General features: G+C 44.6%; 1 protein-coding gene across 1 annotated transcript in view; it reads left to right on the top strand.

Moving 5' to 3' along the window:
- The window catches only part of LOC307126084 (scavenger receptor cysteine-rich type 1 protein M130-like), a gene marked incomplete at its 5' end in the record, with an annotated part of 51,133 nt that overhangs the window by 13,712 nt on the left and 12,160 nt on the right, over positions 1-25,261 (top strand). Inside the window, 13 exons of the mRNA XM_079816459.1 lie at positions 12,496-12,810; positions 13,184-13,486; positions 13,580-13,882; positions 14,248-14,544; positions 14,692-15,006; positions 15,351-15,650; positions 16,094-16,408; positions 16,563-16,871; positions 16,966-17,280; positions 17,422-17,745; positions 17,821-18,138; positions 19,334-19,636; positions 19,745-19,816. Coding sequence (XP_079672585.1) covers positions 12,496-12,810; positions 13,184-13,486; positions 13,580-13,882; positions 14,248-14,544; positions 14,692-15,006; positions 15,351-15,650; positions 16,094-16,408; positions 16,563-16,871; positions 16,966-17,280; positions 17,422-17,745; positions 17,821-18,138; positions 19,334-19,636; positions 19,745-19,816 — 3,789 coding nt within the window. The remainder of the gene's footprint in view (positions 1-12,495; positions 12,811-13,183; positions 13,487-13,579; positions 13,883-14,247; positions 14,545-14,691; positions 15,007-15,350; positions 15,651-16,093; positions 16,409-16,562; positions 16,872-16,965; positions 17,281-17,421; positions 17,746-17,820; positions 18,139-19,333; positions 19,637-19,744; positions 19,817-25,261) is intronic.

Genomic DNA, 25,261 nt, shown 5'->3' with positions numbered 1-25,261 from the left:
AACAAATGTGCTGAGGGCGGCGCAGCAAAGACTCTAGAGCTCTGTTTTGAGATCCGCTTTCGCGATTCGATACTTTTTTGCTACAGTGTAACGTTAATAACTTTCTGCGGCCAGCATTTCTGGAAATGAACGAGGATAACACTTTTTTTAAGACCTAACTAAATTAAATTTAAGACCTCGGGTGAAAATCTGGCCGTTTTTAAGACGTTTTAAGGCCTTAAATTTAAAAAATAAAATTTTAGACATTTTAAGACTTTTTAAGACCCCGCGGGAACCCTGAGACTAACCTCCGCCCACAAGAATACGCCAAAAAGGGGGCGTGGTCTTGTTGCTCTCCCACGTGGAGAAGAGGAAGTGTTGCGTGGAGAAGAGGAAGTGTTGCGTTTGAGTGTGTTTGTCGCCATGTCGTCGAGACGCTGTTATTTTCATCCCGGAGTCAAATCACCTTTGTTTGGCTTTCCCAGGGACGCTGTAGAGATTATTGAACGCATACATCTCCCCGTTACGGTAAGAGGCGTGACCTTTCCGTGCAACGTGCGCTAAGCTGCTGTCCAATCACAACACGGGAACCGGGCAACGTGCGCTAAGCTGCTGTCCAATCACAACACGGGAACCGGGCAACGTGCGCTAAGCTGCTGTCCAATCACAACACAGGAACCGGGCAACGTGCGCTAAGCTGCGGTCGAATCACAATACAGGAACCGCTGGCACAATCAGAACTCGTTACGTATTTCTGAAGGAGGGACTTCATAGAACAAGGAACTCATCAGCCGTTTTTAGGACAGTGAGAACAGCGGTGTACAGATGAGTAAATTGTGTGAAAAATACTGTGTTTTTTTACACGCGAAACATGAACACATGTTATATTGCACACTGTAAACACAATCAAAGCTTAAAAAAAAACACGAAAACGGGACCTTTAATGTTTTTGATGAAAGCATTTCTCCATATAATGGACTTCGATGGGCATCATTCTGTTCAAGGTCCAAATGAGTTTCAGTGTAAATCGTCTGGTGTCGTTTGGTATTATTTAAAGGTCCCGTTCTTCGTGATCCCATTGTTCAAACTTTAGTTAGTGTGTAATGTTGCTGTTAGAGCATAAATAATACCTGTAAAATTATAAAGCTCAAAGTTCAATGCCAAGCGAGATATTTTATTTAACAGAAGTTCCCTTTCAAAGCCTACAGCGAACGGCTGGCTTGGACTACATCCTGGTACAGCCTGCTTTAATTACGTCAGTAGAGCAGTAGAACAGACTAACCTCCGCCCACAAGAATACGCGAAAAAAGGGGGCGCGGTCTTGTTGCTGTCCCACGTGGAGAAGAGGAAGTGTTGCGTGGAGAAGAGGAAGTGTTGCGTTTGAGTGTGTTTGTCGCCATGTCGTCGAGACGCTGTTATTTTCATCCCGGAGTCAAATCACCGTTGTTTGGCTTTCCCAGGGACGCTGTAGAGATCATTAAGCGCATACATCTCTCATTAAGAGGCGTGACCTTTCCACGTGCGCTAAGCTGCTGTCCAATCACAACACAGGAACCGCTGGCACAATCAGAACTCGTTACGTGTTTCTGAAGGAGGGACTTCATAGAATAAAGGAACTCATCAGCCGTTTTTAGGACAGTGAAAACAGCGGTGTACAGATGAGTAAATTGTGTTAAAAATACTGTTTTTTTTTTACACGCGAAACATGAACACATGTTATATTGCACACTGTAAACACAATCAAAGCTTCAAAAAACACGAAGAACGGGACCTTTAAAGCCCTTTTGAAGCTGCACTGAAACTGTCATTTGGACCTTGAACAGAATGATGCCCATCGAAGTCCATTATATGGAGAAATGCTTTCATCAAAAACATTAATTTCTTTTCGACCGCAAAAAGAAAGACATGGACATCTTGGATGACATGGGGGTGAGGAAATTATCAGCAAAAGTTTATTTAAAAGTGAACTAATCCTTTAAGTTTATCAAAGGGAAATGATAAAGTGCTTTACCTCAATTCGCATTTTAGTTATTTTTTATTTTTGTATTTGAAAAAGCACACATTAAACTTTGCTTCTTGTTCCCGTACTTGGTGTACTGTTTTATGTTCCTATACACACACACACACATATATATATATATATATAAAAATGGCCTAGTGGTTAGCGTTAAACTTTTCGTGTTTGTGTTAAACCATTTGTCCTCATAGATCACTTTTGTCCTTATAATACACAATGTTTTCACATTTGTGTGTGTGTGTTAAACCGTTTGTCCTCATAGATCACTTTTGTCCTTATAATACACAATGTTTTCACATTTGTGTGTGTGTGTTAAACCGTTTGTCCTCATAGATCACTTTTGTCCTTATAATACACAATGTTTTCACATTTGTGTGTGTGTGTTAAACCGTTTGTCCTCATAGATCACTTTTGTCCTTATAATACACAATGTTTTCACATTTGTGTGTGTGTGTTAAACCGTTTGTCCTCATAGATCACCTTTGTCCTTATAATACACAATGTTTTCACATTTGTGTGTGTGTGTGTTAAACCGTTTGTCCTCATAGATCACTTTTGTCCTTATAATACACAATGTTTTCACGTTTGTGTGTGTGTGTTAAACCGTTTGTCCTCATAGATCACCTTTGTCCTTATAATACACAATGTTTTCACGTTTGTGTGTGTGTGTGTTAAACCGTTTGTCCTCATAGATCACTTTTGTCCTTATAATACACAATGTTTTCACGTTTGTGTGTTTGTGTTAAACCGTTTGTCCTCCTAGATCACCTTTGTCCTTATAATACACAATGTTTTCACGCTTGTGTTTGCGTTTTTAAGTTTTCAATTAATGGTGTTCTAGGGGGTGCATATAAAAATATATGGCTTGGTTGTCCAAGGATAAGACAAAGCTCACACATTCACACTTAGTGTAAAAAGATGAACAGAAAAAGAATTACTCTTGATTCTGATTGAGCTAATTATTGTGGCATTATATTGTTTTTGCATTGAATTATGTGTATGCATGGTTAAAGAGATGAGTCTGTAGACTTAAACTGATCAAGTGTGTCTGAATTCAGAACGGGGCTGTGGAGGCTTTTAAAGTTTAGAAGTCAGAAAACTGTTTACTACCTTTTAAAGGATTTAGATATTCAGGGCATTATTAACAGACCAGAACTTTGTGACTATAAGGTTTGACTGACAGTAGTCTCATGAGGGTTCACAAATATATTGACGTGATAAGCCATTTGTCCTCAGGTCAGCGATGTCATTTCAATACTCAATGCATTGATTTTGTGTATGTTTAGATATGTCCTATTAATACATTTGTGTCCCTTTAATACACGATAATAACGTGTGTGTGTGTGTTATAGCTACTGTCCTTATAATAATGGTTTGTGTCATAGGCGGGGCTTGCATGTAATTATAATATGTCCTCATAATTGTGTATTTTGTCAGGTTGTTACATTATCACTTGTGTTGAGTGTAAACTAATTCTGAAGTGAAATCTGTGTTGTGTGGCTAAAACAAAATTTTTTGATATGCACCACAACTCTGTAGAGCAAGTGCAAAGGGGTGTCCCCCTAATACAGCAAAAAACTGGTTTGGGCTGAAGTGTCCTTGTAATACACATAAACCCGTATGTGTGTGTGTGTGTGTGTGTGTGTGTGTGTGTGTGTGTGTGTGTGTGTGTGTGTGTGTGTGCGTGCGTGTGTGTGTGTGCGTGTGTGTGTGTGTTTACACATCCCCTTAGTGAGGCGTCTTGATGGGTGGGGAGGAGGGGTTCATCAGCACTGACAGTTTTGATATATATGGAGAAAATCATAAATGCCTCGTCTGATTTGTCACTGAAGTTGTTTGATGATTTCCTCTGTTCTGTCTAATAAGGTAACAGTGAGTGTGATTGGCGGGTGTTAGACCTCTTTCTCTCTCATTAGGGGGGCTGAGAGGATGCCTGTACTTCTGTATCATCAGTGCGGAGAAGCTTGTACTGGATGTTGAGTTAATCAAGCAGAGGGAGATGGAGAGATGCCTGACACTCATTTTACTGTCTTCAGTTATAATACTCATCACAGCTGGTAAGTACACAAGGAATGATAGAGATTAAGTTGTTTTTAGAAATGAAGGGGTCAGGCAATTTTATTTAATCACTTAGAATGAAACTATAATATGTTTTGTAATTGTAATGTGTTTTTTTTAGATGCCTGTGTAATCACATTGTCAGAATATTTTAAATGTGCTCCTGTGTATGAATTCTTTTTCTCTTGTCGTTTGCTTTCTCTCTCTCTTTCACTCTTTCTCTCCAATTTATAAAGAGCTATAAATAAGTTTTACATTGTACATTGTACAATGGTTTTCTTTCTGTTCATTATAATATATCATCAAAATAATGTTAATAGCCTATGTGTTATTTACGGAAACCCCATGAAGCCATTTATTGTTGTTTTTTTGTCTTCATGTGATTTCAACATTGAAAATGCTGTCTCAAAATTAAAAAGAAATGTACATTGCTTGCCTTTTCTCTGGTTTCTAAGTTGCTGACGATTTAATTTGTGTCAAACATACATTGCTCTTTAACCAGTGCCGCCGCTCCCTATATAAGTATGCAGTTTGCGTATAGGGCACCAACTCCCAGGGGGAGCACCACCTCGGTTGCTCAAAACATTTTTTTTTTAATAAATAAATAAAATAAACCTTTTATTCTATATTAATATTAACATAATAATAAATATAAACATAAACATAAATATAATGTAAAAAATAAAAAAAAATGCATTTTATGGTGAATGCACAAGGCAGTAACTATATACGACGCGCCACTCCCGCATACGCACCCGGCCCACTGTTTGTGACTGACTTCAAGGCTTCAGCGAATGCATTAGCGTTTAACATACCCTGTCATGCGTTTGGACAGATGCGTGTGCGTCCTCAGTGCAAAAAAGTACATTTTACAGGTTGTAAATTATGGTGACGCATTGCTGCCAAATACATTTTTTTCCCCCACTCAATTATGTCGTAATAACGAGATCTTATGTCGTTAAAACGACATCTTTTCTCGTAATAACGAGATCTTATGTCGTAAAAACAACATAATTTTCTCGTAATAATGAGATCTTATGTCGTTAAAACGACATATTTTTCTCGTTAAAACGACATATATTTTCTCCTAATAAGGGCATGTGTTGTAGGTATAGTAATGTGTGTATATATGCCTGTATCCACATTAGAGAATTTATTTAGCCCATGCCTTGTCATACTTGTTTGAAAAGCAGAAAAATAGGCTCATCCGCTGCCTGTATCAGTGGCAGTGCCAATAGCCCAAAATTGTTGTAATTTAGTGATGTATAGCCTACAGTTCTTAACAGCCATGGGTAACAGGTGCCATGGATCGCTCATGATTAGCGCGTAGCTTTAACCTAGTAATGACGAACCCCCGGTGCAGCCACAAATATCATAACTATCTGTAGGCCTACTGTAATTAAGACATTCAAGAAATGTATTAAAAAGAAAGATGCTTTCAGCCTTACTCAAAGGCCGCAGAAACAGGCCAGTGGGTTCGTTAAGCACGTCAATCCATTGCTTCTTATGTATTAAATATACAGGCAATTAGTTTATGAAACCTTGATCAAAATTAAAATACAATTTATATAAAATGAAATTCACTTTAAATAAATGATTTCTGCAAAACAACACTCAATAAAAATCACGTCTGACCCCACTCCATGTCTCCAGACATATTGCGCGTTTTATAGCATATATATACTGTAATTACGAAAGCACCCGCAAATTCTTTAATATTTATAATTTTTCCATTTTTTTTACCACTTTGATATTTTGGCTCAGAATTTAATTTGTTAGAAATATGAACTGAATTTAGAAATTAAATTTGAAATGAAAAACTTTGCGTTTAATAAACAAAATACATTTTTGAAGCGTTTGGAGTGGAGTTGGCTACATGCAAAACGTAGCCTATTTAGATTCATAGTTAGGCTATATGTTTAAGTATTAGCCTATTATATTATTAATTATTAATATTAATTAATATATTATTATAATTGTTTTAATTTCATATGTTGATGATGAAAAGTGAGAAGCATGAGTAAGATAGGCTATAAGACATTTATAATGTTGCAAAAGCTTTATATTTCACATAAATGCTGATTCAGATAAACTTTCTATTCATTAAATAATCCTGAAAAAAAAATTGTACACAACTGTGTATGTTTTTATAGCACTCATCTGACATGTTTGTTTGAAGGGCAGGATGTGAAATAGTGTGTTTTGTCAATAAAATAAAATGTAAAAAAATTGGCTTTTTATAAAAAATAATCCGCCAACTAATCGATTATCAAAATAATAGTTAGTTGCAGCCCTAATATTTATTCTTTTAAAATGTTTTTAATTAATATGTATAATTTTATTTTGTATTTTCTTGCTGTAGAGCTATAATTGTAAATTACTGTAATTACAATTTATTTTATTAAAGTTCTATTTTGCCCCCAAAGTAGGTGTTTTTTTTTACTTCCATAATATTTGGAGGGGGAGGGGGGCACAACAATGCAATTCTGCTTAGGACACCCATTTGGCATGCAGCGGCCCTGTCTATATAGCAGGCATCTCGGTCCCTCGAGCTGTGTGGCAGGAAAATTTATAACACATTTAAGTTCTGATTTGATAAACATTGATTTAGAAATATTAGCGACAGACATGTTAGCTTGAGTGAGTCTCATGAGCATTTTTACAAAAAAAATTTAATGAAATCACTCATTCACGATCCAGCAGCAGAAACAACCCATTCTGTATTATGTTATGTCAAGATCACAAGAAAATTAAATTGGGATCATGACAAACAAGACTAAAGGCCTTTTAGTGTTACCATGTTAGCCTCTTACACAATACCAAAAGCTCAGCTCAGGGAAAAAATAAATATTAAAATAATACACCATGTTCAATATACACCAAGCAGGCATTGCATTATGACATTAAGATGATTATCTCTTCATCACAGCACCTGTTAGTGGGTGGGATATATTAGGCAGGAACATTTTGTCCTCAAAGTTGATGTGCTAGAAGCAGGGAAAATGGGCAAGTGTAAGGATTTGAGCGAGTTTGACAAGGGCCAAATTGTGATGACTAGACGAGCATCATAAAAACTGCAGCTCTTGTGGGGTGTTCCCGGTCTGCAGTGGTCATTATCTATCCAAAGTGGTCCAAGGAAGGAACAGTGGTGAACCGGCGACAGGGTCATGGGCGGCTAAGGCTCATTGATGCATGTGGGGAACGAAGGCTGGCTCGTGTGGACCAAATCAAACAGACGAGCTAATGTTGCTCAGATTGCTCAAGAACTTAATGCTGGTTCCCATTCAGTCGGTCACGTTCAACGTACGTCGGACGTACCGACGAATTGGGATCACTTCTGGGAGCCCCTATCAGCTTCGAGCTATCTAGAACCGGCCAATGAACAATTGGCGTGCGAGATTTACATCTCGCGCTCCGCCCCGCACTGCGGGTATAAACAGGAAGCGAGAGCGAATGCACGCTGTCATTCACTTCGGAGCCAAACGGCATATGAAGGACTCACTCATCACTGAGTATTTTTCGCTGCTATTAGCAAGACTTTCAAGACCGGACAACCAGAGGAGGACGCGTGCTGGAGGAACGGCACGTTTCAGCGGGATCCGCGTTGACTCATCGAGCTGCCTCTGCGAGCATAGAAAACTGCTGTTATCACAGCAACGCTGTTGGTCTGGTTAGGTCGTTTTCCTGCTGAGTACAGGCACGGGCTGCACTAACAATCCCGTGCGCTGTCGTGTTTCCCCCTGAGTGCTTCAGCACAGAGCGTTTTCCTCACAAAAGAGCTTCACGGGTGATGTGGCGTCTTTTTCAAGATGTCTTACCACCCGTGCGTTTTTGGATGCGGTCGTTCCCTGTCCCCTGGCTGACGGTCACAATCGCTGTCTCACGTGTTTGGGCACACAGCACGCTGAGGCGGCGTTTGTGGATAGTTCATGTTCCCACTGCGGGAACATGACTATCTCGGAGCTTAGATCGAGACTCTCCTACCTCCGGGCTGGGGGAGTCCCCTTACCCATCCCACGAACTAGGTCTACCCCTAACCCGGGTGGACCTGCTTCTTTGGATGGCCAGGGTGATAAATATCGGTTCCTGGACTCCCCCATCTCGTCAGCTGGGTTATTCGGCGACGCGGTCGAGAGCTTTGCCCAACAGTTCTCGGCCGCCCAGAAGCAGACGGAGGCGATAAAGCACATCCTGCCCCGGCGGCCCGCTGCTGCCTCCACCCCGCCGCCAGCGGCCGCGCCTCCGACTACTCGTCGCCGAGGACGTCCACCCGCCGCCGCCTCCGCCCCCGCCAAGGCACCGCAGCAGCCTAACACCAGCCGACAGCGTGGGGCCGGCCGTGGGAAGGATGTCCAGCCCACTCAGGCCGCTGCCAAGCCAGGTGGCAAGCGGCGTCGCAAGCAACCCTGAGACGGGCCGCCCAGAGATGGAGGAAACTGCTCTGAGGGCACAAGCGGCCTCCCCACACTCGCACGTCCCCTCCGCGGATGCATGTAAGTGTTGCACAGCACACTCAGATCCCGCTTCGGGCCGCTCCCATGCCGTCCGAGCCGGATCCCTGCGTTCCGCCTCGCTGCCCCGCTGCGGGTATGTCTGTGGTGCCGATGATCCCCCTTGCTCTAGCGCTTCCCAGCCCGTCTCGGTGACTCCTCCATACCATCAGACTCGGCTATGCGATTCAGTTCGCCCGGCGTCCCCCCAAGTTCAGGGGCGTTCACTTCACGACTGTAGTGGAGGCGAACGCCCCCCTGCTCAGGGGGAAAAATCGCTGTCCTACTGGCGAAGGACGCGATAGAGCCGGTCCCTCAAGCCGATATGAGGTCCGGGTTCTACAGCCCGAACTTCATTGTACCCAAGAAAGGCGGCGGGTTACGACCGATCTTGGACCTGCGATTCCTGAACCGGTCCCTTCACAGGCTGCCGTTCACGATGTTAACGCAGAAGCGCATCTTCAAGTGCATCCGTCCCCGAGATTGGTTTGCAGCGATCGACGAAGGACGCGTACTTTCAAGTCTCGATTCTCCCTCGACACCGGCCCTTTCTGCGCTTCGCGTTCGAGGGACGGGCATATCAGTACCGCGTCTTACCCTTCGGCCTGTCCCTGTCGCCCCGTGTCTTTACGAAGGTTGCGGAGGCGGCCATTGCTCCCATGAGAGAGCATGGTGTTCGTATCCTCAACTACCTCGACGACTGGCTGATCCTTGCCCAGTCGCGAGAGCAGTTGTGCGAACACAGGGACAAGGTGCTCAGTCACCTCAGCCAGTTGGGACTTCGGGTCAACTGGGAGAAGAGCAAACTCTGTCCCACACAGAGGATCTCTTTTCTCGGTATGGAGATAGACTCGGTCGCCATGACAGCGCGCCTCACCGAGGAGCGCGTCCAGTCAGTGTTGAACTGCTTGAATTCGTTCAAAGGCAGGACAGCGGTACCACTGAAACATTTTCAGAGGCTCCTGGGGCATATGGCATCCGCAGCCGCAGTAACGCCGCTCGGATTGCTTCATATGAGACCGCTTCAACGCTGGCTACACGATCGAGTCCCGAGATGGGCGTGGCACAGCGGTTCCCTCCGCGTCCAAGTGACTCCGAGGTGCCGCCAAACCTTTGGCCCGTGGTCGGACCCTCTGTTTCTCCGGACGGGAGTTCCCTTAGAACAAGTGTCCAGGCACTCCGTTGTCTCCACGGATGCCTCATCCACGGGTTGGGGTGCCACGTACAACGGGCTTGCAGTTTCGGGTCTGTGGACGGGGCCTCAACTGCAATGGCATATCAATTGCCTCGAGTTGTTAGCAGTTCGTCTTGCACTCAGTCGCTTCAAAGTGTCGCTCAGAGGCAAGCACGTTCTGGTCCGGACGGACAACACTGCGGCCGTAGCGTACATCAACAAACAGGGTGGTCTACGCTCCCGTCGCATGTCGCAACTCGCCCGCCATCTCCTCTTATGGAGTCAGAAGCATCTGAGGTCGCTTCGTGCCGTTCACATTCCGGGCCTGCTCAATCGTGCGGCCGACGAGCTGTCACGTTAGCAGGTGCTTCCGGGAGAATGGCGACTCCATCCCCAGGCGGTCCAGCTTATCTGGAGTCGTTTCGGGGCCGCACAGGTAGACCTGTTTGCCTCCCCAGAGACGACCCACTGTCAGTGGTTTTATTCCTTGACCGAGGGGACCCTCGGGTCAGATGCCCTGGCCCACAGCTGGCCCCCGGGAAGAACGCAAGTATGCGTTTCCCCCAGTGAGCCTTCTTGCGCAGGCACTGTGCAAAGTCAGGGAGGACGAGGAGCAGGTCCTGTTGGTCGCTCCGTATTGGCCCAACCAGACTCTCTACGAGGCGCCTCTATGCGTTGAAGTGGAACCTGTTCGTCGATTGGTGCTCTTCTCGCCGAGAAGACCCCCGAAGATGTTCGATCGCATCTGTGCTTACCTTTCTACAAGATGGGTTGGAGCGAAGGCTGTCTCCCTCCACCCTCAAAGTCTATGTCGCCGCTATCGCCGCTAATCATGAGCTCGTAGATGGAAAATCTCTAGGTAAGCACGATCTGATCGTCAGGTTCCTTAGGGGAGCGAGGAGATTAAATCCGCCTCGTCCTCCCTCCATACCCTCTTGGGACTTAACTCTGGTGCTAACTGCCCTTTGAGCCTCTGCAGTCAGCTGAGTTGAAAATTCTGTCATTAAAGACAATACTCCTGACTGCGTTGGCCTCCATCAAGAGGGTAGGGGACCTGCAGGCATTTTCGGTCAATGAATCGTGCCTGGAATTAGGGCCCGGTAACTCTCATGTGATCATGAGACCCCGGCCTGGATATGTGCCCAAGGTTCCCACTACTCCCTTCCGGGACCAAGTGGTGAGCCTGCAAGCGCTGCCTTCGGAGGAGGCAGACCCAGCCCTAGCTTTTCTCTGTCCCGTCCGTGCTCTCCGGACTTACGTGGACAGAACGCAAAGCTTCAGGACCTCAGAGCAGCTCTTCGTCTGTTACGGAGGACAGCCGAAGGGAAAGGCTGTCTCCAAGCAGAGGATGGCCCACTGGATAGTGGATGCCATCGTCTTGGCTTATCAGTCCCAAGACGTGCCCTGCCCGCTCGGGTTAAGAGCCCACTCCACTAGGGGTGTTGCCTCTTCCTGGGCGCTGGCTCGTGGCGCCTCGCTGACAGATATTTGTAGAGCTGCGGGCTGGGCGACACCTAACACGTTCGCTAGATTCTATAGCCTCCGTGTAGAGCCGGTTTCTTCCTGTGTGCTCACTTCCCATAGTCAGTAACACAAAAGTGCCCGTTCTAGTGTCGGCTTGCTGCGCCATTCCCTCCCCTATGGTAGACGGATGCGTGCGCTTATTTGCTCCAGTCGAGTTCCCCGGAACGGCGAACCCTGTTGAGTCCTCCGCAACCCGCGGCAGTCGGACGTGGCGGAGCATTCGACGCCAGGTCTAACACTCGTATGCATTGGTGGAACTTGTGTTAGGCTGGGTTCCATATGTAGTGACCCCCACGGCGGTCCCATATGTGTATTCTTCCACGGTACGGCTCCCTACGGCGAGCCTGTGTCTTTCCCTCGGCAGAGTTTCCTCTGCCGTCCCAGGTCCGTGTTGGCCCCCTCCTAATTGGCCGGGGCCACCCCGGGACTTCCGTATGTTGTGCTGCCCACGGCCAGCCCATACGTGTATTCTCCACATGTTAACTCCCTCTGGGCATGATGTGGCTTCCGCAGCTGCCTTCACAGGCACGCTTTCCCAGCGTTATCCAATACAGTCAGCTGAGTGGGTCTTGCGGAACAGCAGCTTTGACTCTCCCTGCGTGAACTTTCCCGCCCGCATCAGATCGGGGTCTGAGGGGCTCATCGCTGGGCGCTGGAAGTGATAGTAACTATAGCGTTTTCCATAGGGATCCCAATTCGTCTGTACGTCCGACGTACGTCAAACGTGACCGACTGAATGGGAACGTCTCGGTTACGTATGGTAACCCTCGTTCCCTGAAGGAGGGAACGGAGACGTACGTCCCGTCGCCACAGTTGCTGTACCATCACTGCAGGTTGAGCCACTACGTTTGGCTCCTCAGTGAAAAACAGCATGCATTCGCTCTCGCTTCCTGTTTATACCCGCAGTGTGGGGCGGAGCCCGAGATGCAAATCTCGCACGCCAATTGTTCATTGGCCGGTTCTAGATAGCTCGAAGCTGATAGGGGCTCCCAGAAGTGATCCCAATTCGACGTACGTCTCCGTTCCCTCCTTCAGGGAACGAGGGTTACCATACGTAACCGAGACGTTCTGATAGAAAGGTGTTTGAGCTCAATTGAGCTCAATTTTGTTGTGATCTCTGAATATTCTTTTTAAACGTTCAGACGTATGTGTCCCATTTTGCCCGTTGTCCCACTTTGTAATGCTATGAATTAAACTCTCATCTCTTTAAGAATTAACCTTCATCTCTCTTATTGTTACTGCTTAATATTTAGACCATGCAAAGGTGAGGTTGGTTGGTGGTCACAGTCGCTGTGCTGGTACAGTGGAGGTTCTTAACAGAGGTCAGTGGGGAACAGTGTGTGGCGATGACTGGGATTTAGCTGATGCTGCAGTGGTGTGTAGAGAGCTGGACTGTGGAGAACCTGTAGATGCTCTGGGTGATGCTCAGTTTGGACAAGGATCAGGAACAATCTGGATGAGTACTGTCATGTGTACTGGATCAGAGTCTGCACTGAAGAACTGTGGGTCAGGTGGATGGGGTAATATCAATTGTGATCATAGTAAAGATGCTGGAGTAATCTGCTCAGGTAAAGTATTTTACATATTCAAATTAATTTCTTTGCAAGATTTTATGCACTTCCAAATTGGCTTCTAATTTTTAAAGAAGTTGATTTTAAAATGTTGACTTCAATAATAAATACATTTCATATATATATATATATATATATATATATATATATATATATATATATATATATATATATATATATATATATATATATATATATATATATATATATATATATATATATATATATATATATATTTGTTGTGGTTTTCTTTTGTGTTTATTATTAATTCATTAAAAGACTAAAAGTAAAATGGCTTCTATGTACAAATTATTATCTGTAATCCCCATAAATAAGCCATGCTTTTGTTGATCTGTGTTTTCTTATTCAGAAGTCAGGCTGGTTGGAGGTTCTCGCTGCTCTGGGAGGTTAGAGATACTTGATGATCAGTCATGGGTTTCAGTGTGTGCCGCTGCCTTTGACCAGCAGGATGCAGAGGTTGTGTGTAGAGAGCTGGACTGTGGAGCTCCTGTACAGGTGCTGGGAGAAGCTGCTTTTGGCAAAGGAGACGCTCAGATGTGGACACAAGAGATTCAGTGCAGAGGAAACGAGTCTCAGATTCACCTCTGTCCAACATCATCATCACATGAAAACAACTGTTCACATGAACACAACATTGGTTTGCTGTGTACTGGTAAGAGTTCAAAGTACAACAAAGCACATTTCATTTCATTTCATTTTATTATAAAAATGGAAAATTTACACTAACCTTCTCTTATATTCACAGACATAATAAATGTGAGGTTGGTTGGTGGTCACAGTCGCTGTGCTGGTACAGTGGAGGTTCTTCATAGAGGTCAGTGGGGAACAGTGTGTGGTGATGGTTGGGATTTGATTGATGCTGCAGTGGTGTGTAGAGAGCTGGACTGTGGAGAACCTGTAGATGCTCAGTTTGGACTGGGATCAAAACCGACTTGGATGAGAAATGCGATGTGTACTGGTTCAGAGTCTATACTTAAGAAATGTGGATTCATACAATCAACTGATCCTAATGCGTGTCTTGATAAGAGCGCTCAAGTCATTTGTTCAGGTAAGCTAAAGCTAAAAATCATGTCTTAATGTACAAAACAATTGCACCAAAAGCAGTCATAATTTAATTTTCCATTACCTTTTTCTACCTTTTTGACCACACAAACTTAAATTCAGACTGATAATCAGGGACCTTGTTAAAAATAAACTTTAGAATCTTGTTTCTAACTCTACATTCTAATGTGATACACTGAATGGATTCATTCAAAAAGTGTTGCTGACATGTATAATATGTTTTCATAGTAAATATCTTTTATTTCAAAGGAAAATATGCTTTCTCATTATATGATTTATGTATTGATTATATGGCTGACTCATAAAATTCTATTACTTTAAATTGTGTTCTTTCCTGTGTTGATCTTTCAGAAGTCAGGCTGGTTGGAGGTTCTCGCTGCTCTGGGAGGTTAGAGATACTTGATGATCAGACGTGGATGTCTGTGTGTGCCGCTGCCTTTGACCAGCAGGATGCAGAGGTTGTGTGTAGAGAGCTGGACTGTGGAGCTCCTGTACAGGTGCTGGGAGAAGCAAATTTTGGCAAAGGAGACGCTCAGATGTGGACACAAGAGATTCAGTGCAGAGGAAATGAGTCTCAGATTCATCTCTGTCCAACATTACACAAAAACACCTGTTCATATGAAAATTATGTTGGCTTAGTGTGTGCAGGTTTGAGCATTTTTTAATAAACTGAAATCAAATGTTATGTTCCCAAATGTACACTGAATATTAGTTCATTTTATTCTCTTTGTATGATTTTTCCTAATTTTTTCCCTTTGTCCAAATGTCTTTACTCTCTCTTTATTCATTGTATAGACAATATTAGAGCGAGGTTGGTTGGTGGTCACAGTCGCTGTTCTGGTAGAGTGGAGGTTCTTCATAGAGGTCAGTGGGGAACAGTGTGTGATTTTGGTTGGGATTTGGCTGATGCTGGAGTGGTGTGTAGAGAGCTGGACTGTGGAGAACCTGTAGATACTCTGGGTGGTGCTCATTTTGGACCAGGATCAGGACCAATCTGGACAAATCGCATGTTATGTACTGGATCAGAGTCAACACTGAAGAACTGTGGAACAGTAAATTGGGGTTTTTATGACTGTGATCATTCAAAAGATGCAGGAGTCATCTGCTCAGGTAAAAACTCTCACCTATTTTTATATCACTGATAAACCACCAACTTTAAAGGGATAGTTCACCAAAAAAATGAAAATTCAGGCATCATTTACTTTGTGTCTTCTCAGATATGACTTTGTTTTGTGGAGCACAAAATGTATTTATTATTTTTTCTTATTTTACTTTCATTATATTGAACAGAGTCCCGGGAGATTCTGTAAAACTCCCCTTTTATGTTCCATGAAAGAAAGTCAATTGAGTTTGGATGAAATGAGAATTTGATTATTTTACTTTCACATTAATAAGTGCTGCTTTGTGGTAGACCAATAATGACAATCATTACACATTTTATCTTGCTACTCCAGGTGTCAGGCTTAATGGAAACTCCAGTTGCTCTGGGAGGTTAGAGATACTTGATGATCAGTCGTGGGTGTCAGTGTGTGCTGCTGCCTTTGACCAGCAGGATGCAGAGGTTGTGTGTAGAGAGCTGGACTGTGGAGCTCCTGTAAAGGTGCTGGGAGAAGCTGCTTTTGGCAAAGGAGATGCTCAGATGTGGACACAAGAGATTCAGTGCAGAGGAAATGAGTCTCAGATTCAACTCTGTCCAACATCCTTACACAAAGAGAGCTGTTCACATGATAATTACCAGGAGCTGTTATGTACTGGTGAGTTAAAAGAATATGATAGTAACCATAGTACCTTTTACTCATAAGGTGTATCTCAGTCAGCTCCCTAGTTCAGTAGTCAGAACACTGACCTGGGAGCTTGCCATTTTAAAGGCTGTCTCAATCACAAAATCCGTTGAGTGCACTGGAATATGCGCTCCCTTAAAAATCCCACAATGCACTTCAAAAATGCTCAGTATGTTCCCTTAATGGAAATTCTGAAGTGCAAAACAAATCGCACAAACCAACACAATAATAAATACCAGTGGTGACGACACAAGCACATCATGTCACCAGAAATTGAGTAATCAGTGTCCGAATGTGTAGTGAGCCATTGTACTTTACCAGTGCCCGAATTTGTGTACATAATATACTGATACTGGAACTAGTGTGCTTATGGAGATGCACCCATAGTCTCTATCTGTATTTTTTTTGTCACTTAGATAAAAAGAATGTGAGGTTGGTTGGTGGTCCCAGTCGCTGTGCTGGTAGAGTGGAGGTTCTTCATAGAGGTCAGTGGGGAACAGTGTGTGATGCTAGCTGGGATATGGCTGATGCTGCAGTGGTGTGTAGAGAACTGGACTGTGGAGAACCTGTAGATGCTCTGCGTGGTGCTCATTTTGGACCAGGATCAGGACCAATCTGGATGAGTATTGTGTTATGTACTGGATCAGAGTCAACACTGAAGAACTGTGGGGCAGTAGGATGGAGCATCCAAGCGTGTATTCACAATTTTGATGCCAGTGTCATCTGTTCGGGTGAGTAATTTAACTGATTGCTGATAACTGATTACTTTGTTGTGACAAAGAATATTTAATTTGGAAAATTGTAAATGTTTGTATTGTTATTGTATTTAACTATCAAGCATTTGCTTTTGTCTACTGTGCACTTTCATTCCTGTAATATGAACAGGTCATAAAGCTTCCAGACTTGTTAATGGATCTCATCTTTGCTCTGGGAGGTTAGAGATACTTGATGATCAGTCGTGGGTGTCAGTGTGTGCTGCTGCCTTTGACCAGCAGGATGCAGAGGTTGTGTGTAGAGAGCTGGACTGTGGAGCTCCTGTACAGGTGCTGGGAGAAGCTGCTTTTGGCAAAGGAGACACTCAGATGTGGACACAAGAGATTCAGTGCAGAGGAAATGAGTCTCAGATTTCATTTTGCTCTTTATCACACAAACAACGCTGTACCAGTGACAATAATGTGGGACTGATCTGTTCTGGTAAATTATAAATATTCAGTATCTCTTTGTTTGTATTTGTAACAGTATATCTTCTCTGTCAGCTGCATTATACATATATATGTTATTTATACAGGTTACACAGAGGCCAAACTTTTTAACGGCTCAGACTCTTGTTCTGGAAGAGTGGAGCTTCAGTTCCTCAATGAGTGGGGCACAGTGTGTGATGCATGCTGGGATATGAGAGCTGCCAGTGTCCTCTGTAGACAGCTGAATTGTGGGATTGCTGTGTCTGTTGTGGGATCAGACTGGTTTGGAGAGGGAAATGGTGAAATCCGGGCTGATGTGTTTGATTGTGACGGGAATGAAACAAAACTCTCAGAATGTTCCATCTCTTCATGGAGTCGAGCTGAACGTTCTCATAGACGAGATGTTGGAATCATCTGCTCTGGTAAACTCACAGAGACATTTTTTTTCAAATTTTTTTCACAGAGATTTGTGCTACTGAAAAACTCTCTTTAATACATCAAATCTATTTCACTGTGTTCTAACACAATTCTTATTTTAGTAAAATATAAGATCTTCTCTCCAGGTTCCTTTCTGGCTGTTCATGATGGTCTGGTGCGGTTGTCTGGAGAGAGACAGTGTGAGGGGGAGGTGGAAGTTTCCATCCATCAGGTCTGGAGGAGAGTTCTGCTGGACTCCTGGAGTCTCACTGAATCCTCTGTGGTCTGCAGACAGCTGGGCTGTGGATCTGTGCTGAACTTCTCCGGCTCCTCTTCATCCAGTTCTGAACACAGTCATGAGTGTGTGACGGGCTTCCAGTGCTCTGGGAGTGAAGCTCATCTGGGGAACTGCAGCTTTCCACAAACTCTCAACTGCAGCTCCACACAACAGCTGTCAATCACCTGCCTTGGTGAGAAGAGCAACATCTGGGCAGATTCTTCATTTGTTAGTGATCAATAATGTGTTTTCTATCTCTGAATATCAGGTCGCGGGTCCATCAGGCTGGTGGCTTCTGGGGGAGACTGTGCAGGGAGGCTGGAGGTTTTTCACAGCGGCTCATGGGGGACAGTGTGTGATGACTCCTGGGATATTAAAGATGCCCATGTGGTGTGCAGACAGCTGCAGTGTGGAGTGGCCCTCAGTAACCAGCAGGTACCAGCCTGGTTTGGTCCTGGTTCTGGACCCATATGGCTGGATGAGGTGGAGTGTGAGGGGAATGAGACGTCCCTGTGGAACTGCTCTTCTCCAGGCTGGGGAAAACATGACTGTCAACACAAGGAGGATGTAGGAGTCGTGTGCTCAGGTAAATGTTTATTATTCAGTAATCTAAAATATATTTTGGGAAAATCTAACAGTTACACATACAGGGGTTGGACAGTGAAACTGAAACACCAGATTTTAGACCACAATCATTTGTTAGTATGGTGTAGGGCCATACTTTTGCAGCCAATACAGCATCAGCATTTGTCTTGGGAATGACAGATACAAGTCCTTCATGGTGGCTAGAGGGATTTTGAGCCAGTGGCCAGGCACTATGTGATACTGGTGGAGGAAAACATTTTCTGACTTGCTCCCCCAAAATACCCCAAAGTGGCTCAAACATATTTCGATTTGGTGATTGTGCAAGCTTCACTTTAATTTTCTTCAAACCATTCTGTCACAAATCTTGCTGTATGTATTGGTGCATTTCCATGTTGATACATGGCACCCCCTTTAGGGTATGATGTTTGAACCAATAAGTGCACATGGTACTCCAGAATGGTTTGGTAGTCCTTGGCAATGATATGCCCATCAAGCCCATTCAATCTTGATTTTTCAATCAATCTTTTAATTTTACGCAGCAATTCAGATTTTAAGCCTCTTTAAGGCTTATCCACATCCACGGATGTGGGAAAGACAGTGAAGGTGGACTCAACAGAGAACAATACATGTTTCACATTGTCCACAGCCAAATATTTGCACTGTCGGCATCAATGAAACTTTGGCATAAGTGAGGTGTCATTTAGGTGCGCATTGTATTTTGGAGACAATCCAAGTTAGTACCTGCACATACCTTTCAGACAGCTTCCTCTTGCGTCGAAAGTTACTCTTGTTGGATATGGTTCGTCCTATGTGGTGGTATGCCAACATTACCCTGGATACCATAGCTCTCTGTACACCACAAAGATTTGTTATTCTAATCACAAATGAGCCAACAGTTTGTCCTCTTTTGAGCACTAATATGTCTCCCATTCTGTTTTGTGGATTGCAATGTTTTATGTACAGCTGTTCCATTGCTCTGCTATTTCAACCTTCACATTCTCCTCTTAATGATGAATGTAAAACCAGTGAATATTGGTCACCAGACCGTGCATATATGGGCGTGAAACTTTCAAAACTATATTGACCAGTGTTTCAGTTTCATTGTCCAACCCCTGTATATATGTTATGTTATATGTTGGTGGTTGAAATAAATGGGGTTGGATGAAAGCTGAGGTTGGGCTCATGTTTTCATCTAGAGTTTAAAGAGATCAGGTTAACTGAGGGCTGTGAAGGGAATGTGGAGGTTTTCTACAATGGATCCTGGGGGAATGTGTGCTGGAACCAGATGGAACCAGACACAGTGAGTTTGATCTGTCAAGAGCTGAACTGTGGAAGATTTGGTGCTTTTTTCGATTCTATACCAAGACCAGAATCGGCTCGTAACTGGCTGGATAAAGTGAAATGTCGACCACATGATTCAAATATATGGCAGTGTCCATCTTCACCCTGGGGACAGAATGAATGTAATAAGGAGGAAGTGGCCAAAATCACCTGCTCAGGTAAGACTGTTGCAGTTTCCATCTCTAAAAATACAGCAGTAATTTGTTAACATTATTGATTATATAAACAAAATGTAGAAATAATGTTGAATTAACTTGTGATTACAGAACAGGAGAGTCCTGAGTCCCCTAGAAGCTATTTGTCATGCTCCACATCTCCACATCACAGGCAATGTTCAGGTAAGTTAATTTGATACATGAGAACATAAAAAATCATAACAGCCATATGTGATGTACAGAGGTGGAAAGAGTAACAAAATATTCTACTCAAATAAAAGTACTATTACTTCAATGAAATTTTACTTAAGTACAATTAAAAGTACCGGTCTAAAAATGTACTCAAGTAAAAGTAAAAAGTTCATTTAAAATGTACTCAGAGTAAAAGTTACTGAGTTACTTTTTTAACAGCAGGGGTGGGGAATCTCCTGTGTAGGGTTGTGGTAGAATGAGATTTTCACGATATGAAGACATCAGAGTTTCACAGCATCAAGGTATTAAACAATTATTTAATAAATAAACTGTATTATTAAATTATGGTTATTATTATCACCAGTTAAATTGGCATTAAATGAATGAAAAAATGTTTTTTGGTTGAACAAATGCTTTATTATGACCAACCATTTGTTTTGTTTATTAAAATTTCAATAAAACATGTCTAATCAACCAAATTCAATAAATGGTTATGAATTAGATTAACAACTTATTTTTATCATTAACTTATTAAAATGTTTAAGAATCATATGAATTTTTTCTTTTCATGATTTTTATACAAATATATGAACAAAACGGTGGTAATTGAATAAAATGTAACAAACTTTTATCCTTTTATGTTTTTGGCCAAGGTCAGCAAAACAGAGATTTTCAAAAACGTTTATTTTGATGGGTTTTTGTGAAGAGGTGCTTCTGTGAAAACCTGTTTCAGAGTGTATTTGACTGGTTTTTAAAATGTTCATGTGTTCATGTCCAAATGTGGTTTGTGAGACGTTAAAACACCACAAGCATCGCGTACTTGAGTATGTATAGACGAAATGGCGCTGCTCATCACAGAGACAGAACAAGCAGATCATTTATTTATATAGTAGTGTTTTGCTTTAATATTCACAGACCATGTCACGATTTGATTTATTGTACAGCTCTACCGTCGATGTATTCATTCATCCATCAGTTTGCTTGTTTTACGTGATATCTGCGTTATACTGTAAATTAATTGTCGTGACTGGATTCCGGGATTCCCTCTGCATCACAGAAATCACTCGGCCTTAAGTTGAAAACATATTGGCCCGGTTTCACAGACAGGGCTTAGACTAAGCCAGGATTAGGCCTTAGTTCAATTAGGACATTTAAGTAACTTTTATAAACGTGCCCAAGAAAAAAACATTACTGGTGTGCATCTTGAGATAAAACGTTTCGGTTACTAACGTAACCTCGGTTCCCTAAGATGAGGGAACGAGTATTGCGTTTTGCTAAAACGCTATGGGGGAATTCCTTTCCTCGAGATATTGAAGCAAATTTTTATCCAAAAATACCTTTTATACGCAGTGCAGCTGCACAACTCTCAGCAGGAAGCAGCTGCGTGCTGATTGGCTGTGCCGCTGCAACTGCAGCAACCTATAGCGAGACCGTGGGGCGGGACGGACCAATCAGGTCCTTCCAAACTCCCGCCACAAGGGGCAACATAATTTGCATAGCCTAGGGTATATAAGACCCACTCTCGCAAGGTTAGTCAGGTTAATCGACTGAAGCGACTCCTGAGCAAGTGAGCAAGCACGGCAAGCAAAACGCAATACTCGTTCCCTCATCTTAGGGAACCGAGGTTACGTTAGTAACCGAAACGTTCCCTTACGAGAGTACTCTCGTATTGCGTTTTGCTAAAACGCTATGGGGGACCAATGTAAAACGCCGTGCTTGCTTAACGGCTCTAAAGCCGACGACACCAAACCCAGGCCAACCTAGGTGGGCCCGTAGTATGATATCAATAATTCAGAATGGGCCAGACCTTGAGTCGGGCCCTCATGAGAATGAACACGATATTCGTGCAATAAAGTATAGACCGGACATAATCGGGTCAGGAATAATGAGTGGCCAGATACTTCGGGCCATATAAGGAATATGCTTATAACTTAACAATATTCAACCCAGGCCGGACTTATCGAGCCATAAGGGGTTAAATCTGTTCATACAGCAAGAAGCCCAGCTTGTAAAGCCGGAACATCTAAATTATAGAATCTGATAAAAGTGGACGGGGAGGCCCAGCCTGCCGCCGCACAGATATCATTCAGAGAAATGCCAGTAGACCAAGCCCACGAAGAGGCCATGCCTCTAGTAGAATGGGCTTTAATGCCTAAGGGGCAACTGAGATCTTTAGACTCATAGGCCAGTGAGATAGCATCCACTATCCACCGTGACAGGGTCTGCTTTGTAACCGCGCACCCTCGGGTGCGTCCGCCAAAGCATACAAAGAGCTGTTCAGTTTGCCTGTAAGCAGCGGAACGCTCTATGTATATTCTCAGCGCTCTGACAGGACAGAGCAAATTAGCATCTATTTCATCTGACTGTGATGAAAGTGCCGAAAGTGAAATGACCTGTGCTCTGAACGGAGTTGAAAGCACTTTAGGTACATATCCATGTCTTGGTTTGAGGACGACTTTGGAGTCGTTTGGCCCAAATTCCAGACACGAGGCGCTCACAGAGAGCGCGTGCAGATCACCCACTCGCTTAACTGATGCAATCGCTAGCAGAAAAGCGGTCTTAAGTGACAGGAGCTTTAAGCTCACAGAATGCAGAGGCTCAAATGCAGAGCTCTTCATGGCATCCAGGACCGTGGACAGGTCCCATATAGGGACTGAAGGGGGGCGAGGTGGGTGAAGCCTTCTAGCCCCTTTAAGGAAGCGAACAATGAGATCGCTCTTCCCTAGTGACAGTCCGTTCACTTGAATGTGATACGCTGCTATAGCAGCCACATAAACTTTGAGCGTGGAGGGGGAGCGACCCGCGTCCAGAAGCTGTAAATGTAAGCACCTCTGACACTGCACAATCATGTGGGGTCAGACTTCGCGCTTTACACCAGTCTGAAAAGACTGACCATTTGCCTGAATAGAGCCGCCTAGTTGTGGGGGCTCTAGCTTCAGTAATAGTATTCATTATGCTTTCAGAAAGGTTCTCATGTACCCGTTGATGGGCCAAACATGAAGCGCCCATAGATCGGGACGGGGATGCCAGAACCTGCCGTTCCGCCTGCATGAGGAGGTCTCTCCTCAGCGGGATTGGCCACGGAGCTGTATCTGACATCTGACTCAGCAGTGAGAACCAAGGTTGATTTCTCCAAAGCGGGGCTATTAAAAGCACAGCGCATTTGCTCTCCCTGATCCTCTCTATGACCTGAGGTAACATTGAGATTGGGGGAAACGCATAAAGGGGAAGGTTGGGCCATTCGTGGGCCAACGCATCCTCGTGCTTGGAGAAATATATTCGGCATTGAGCATTGTCTTGTGAGGCGAAAAGATCCACTTTTGCCTCTCCAAACTTGCCCCAAATTATCTGAATTATATTTGGGTGAAGAGACCACTCTGCCGGGGACACTTTGCCCCTGGACAGCATGTCCGGACCCAAATTCAGAATGCCTGGCACGTGAGTCGCTCTTAGCGAGCTCAGATTGTGCTCTGCCCATATTAGGGCTTCTTCCGCCATTGAGTGCAGATCGATAGATCTCAGACCGCCTTGGCGATTTATATAGGCTACCACCGACCTGCTGTCCGTTCGGATCAGGACATGGTGGTATTTTATGTACGGAAGGAAAGCTCTTAGCGATATCGTGACCGCTTTCATCTCTAGACAGTTTATATGAAGGCTCTTCTCCGAGTCTGACCAGAGACCGGAGATCGGCCTGCCCTCGTGAAGGGCTCCCCAACCTAGGTTGGATGCATCTGTCGAGATAACTTTCCACTTCGTAACAGTGCCCAAACTCACACCCGTCTTGTACCAGACGGGATTTTTCCAAGGAGCCAGAGCTAACACACAGCTGTGGTCTACCTTGATTTGCAATCGGCCCGAAAGCCATGCGTGAGCTGGAACGCGGCGATTCAGCCAGTGCTGTAGGGGGCGCATGTGCAACAGACCCAGTCTGAGAACTGGCGCCGCCGAGGCCATGAAACCCAACATCCTCTGAAAGTGTTTGAGAGGAATGTGTGCACCGGACCTGAGGGAAACCGCTCGGTTCCGAACAGAGAGCGCGCGCTGTGACGTCAGCCGCGCGCTCATCTGCAGTGAGTCCAATACTGTTCCCAGAAACGAAACTTTCTGTGTGGGAGACAATAAACGCTTTGCCACGTTGATTCTGAGTCCCAAGCATTGTAAATGGTTGAGAAGCCAAGATCTGTGGTTTAATAACTGTATCTCTGACTGAGCTATTATAAGCCAGTCGTCGAGATAGTTGAGAATTCTCATTCCCCGAAGCCTCAGCGGGGTTAGCGCCGCTTCCATGCACTTTGTAAACGTGCGAGGGGCTAGAGATAGACCAAAAGGTAGCACCTTGTATTGGTATGCTTTCCCCTCGAAGGCGAATCTCAAGAATGGCCTGTGATGGGGGGCTATTTGTATGTGAAAATAGGCATCCTCTAGATCCACAGTGAAAAACCAATCTCCCGGGCGAATGTGCGCGAGGATTTGTTTCATTCTCAACATTCTGAACGGGCGCTTCATAAGGGCTTTGTTCAAATGTCTGAGGTCTAGGATGGGTCTTAGACCACCGTCCTTTTTTGGTACAAGGAAGTAACGGCTGTAAAAGCCTGACTCGCTCTGTGAGGGGTGTACGGCTTCTACCGCTCCCTTTATTAACAGTTTTGATATCTCGGTTCGAAGCACGTGACTTTTGTCGCTTCTCACCGTTGTCTCTTCCACGGCGCGAAAGCGCGGTGGTCTGCGAGCAAACTGTAGCGAGTAACCTCGTTCTATTATGTTCAACACCCATTTCGAAATGCCGGGAATGGCCCGCCAGGCCTCGGCCTTCGAAGCCAGGGGCTGAATTAATCTGTGGGGCGAGTCGCTGAGTAACAGGTACTCGGTGGCCCGATAACCTTGCGCTAAGCTGGCGCTTATGAGGGAATTGTTTCCCGCCGCCTGAGTGCAGGGGGCCGGGGGACATAGAGGATTGGTGCTTGTGTACAGGCGAGCGCGCTTGAGTGCGGGCTCGTTGACTGTGAGAATAATGTTTCCAGCCACCTGAGTGCAGGGGGCTGGGGAACATGGGGGAGTGCTTGAGTGTAGGGGTACATGCTTTAATGCTGGCACACTGCCTACAGAGAAAAAGCTCTTTTTGTGACTCATATGGGTCGCCGTGAAAACGGCGTTTGTGTACAGGCGAGCGCGCTTGCTTGCGGGCTCGTTGGCTGTGAATGTGGCGTTCCCAGCCGCCTTGAAGGGAGCTGGGGAACGTTTTGGAAGAGAGCGAGGCGGTGCACCGGCCGAAGCGGGCACTATCCGCCTTCTCTTCATACCTCTGGCTAGGACGGCTTCGGAGGCTCAGGTTTCGACACATTGCTGGGTCGTGGACCTCGACGCTCCGGCGGTCTGCTGCGGCTCGTAGAGCGGGAACGCTGACCGGGCTTGGAAGCCGCGTGAGGCTGGCGA

The sequence above is a fragment of the Gobio gobio genome, assembly GCF_949357685.1.
Source record: "Gobio gobio genome assembly, chromosome: 5".
In the NCBI taxonomy this organism is placed as follows: Eukaryota; Metazoa; Chordata; class Actinopteri; order Cypriniformes; family Gobionidae; genus Gobio; species Gobio gobio.
The sequence above is the reverse complement of the archived record's forward strand: the minus strand, read 5'-3'. Positions and strand labels throughout refer to the sequence as shown.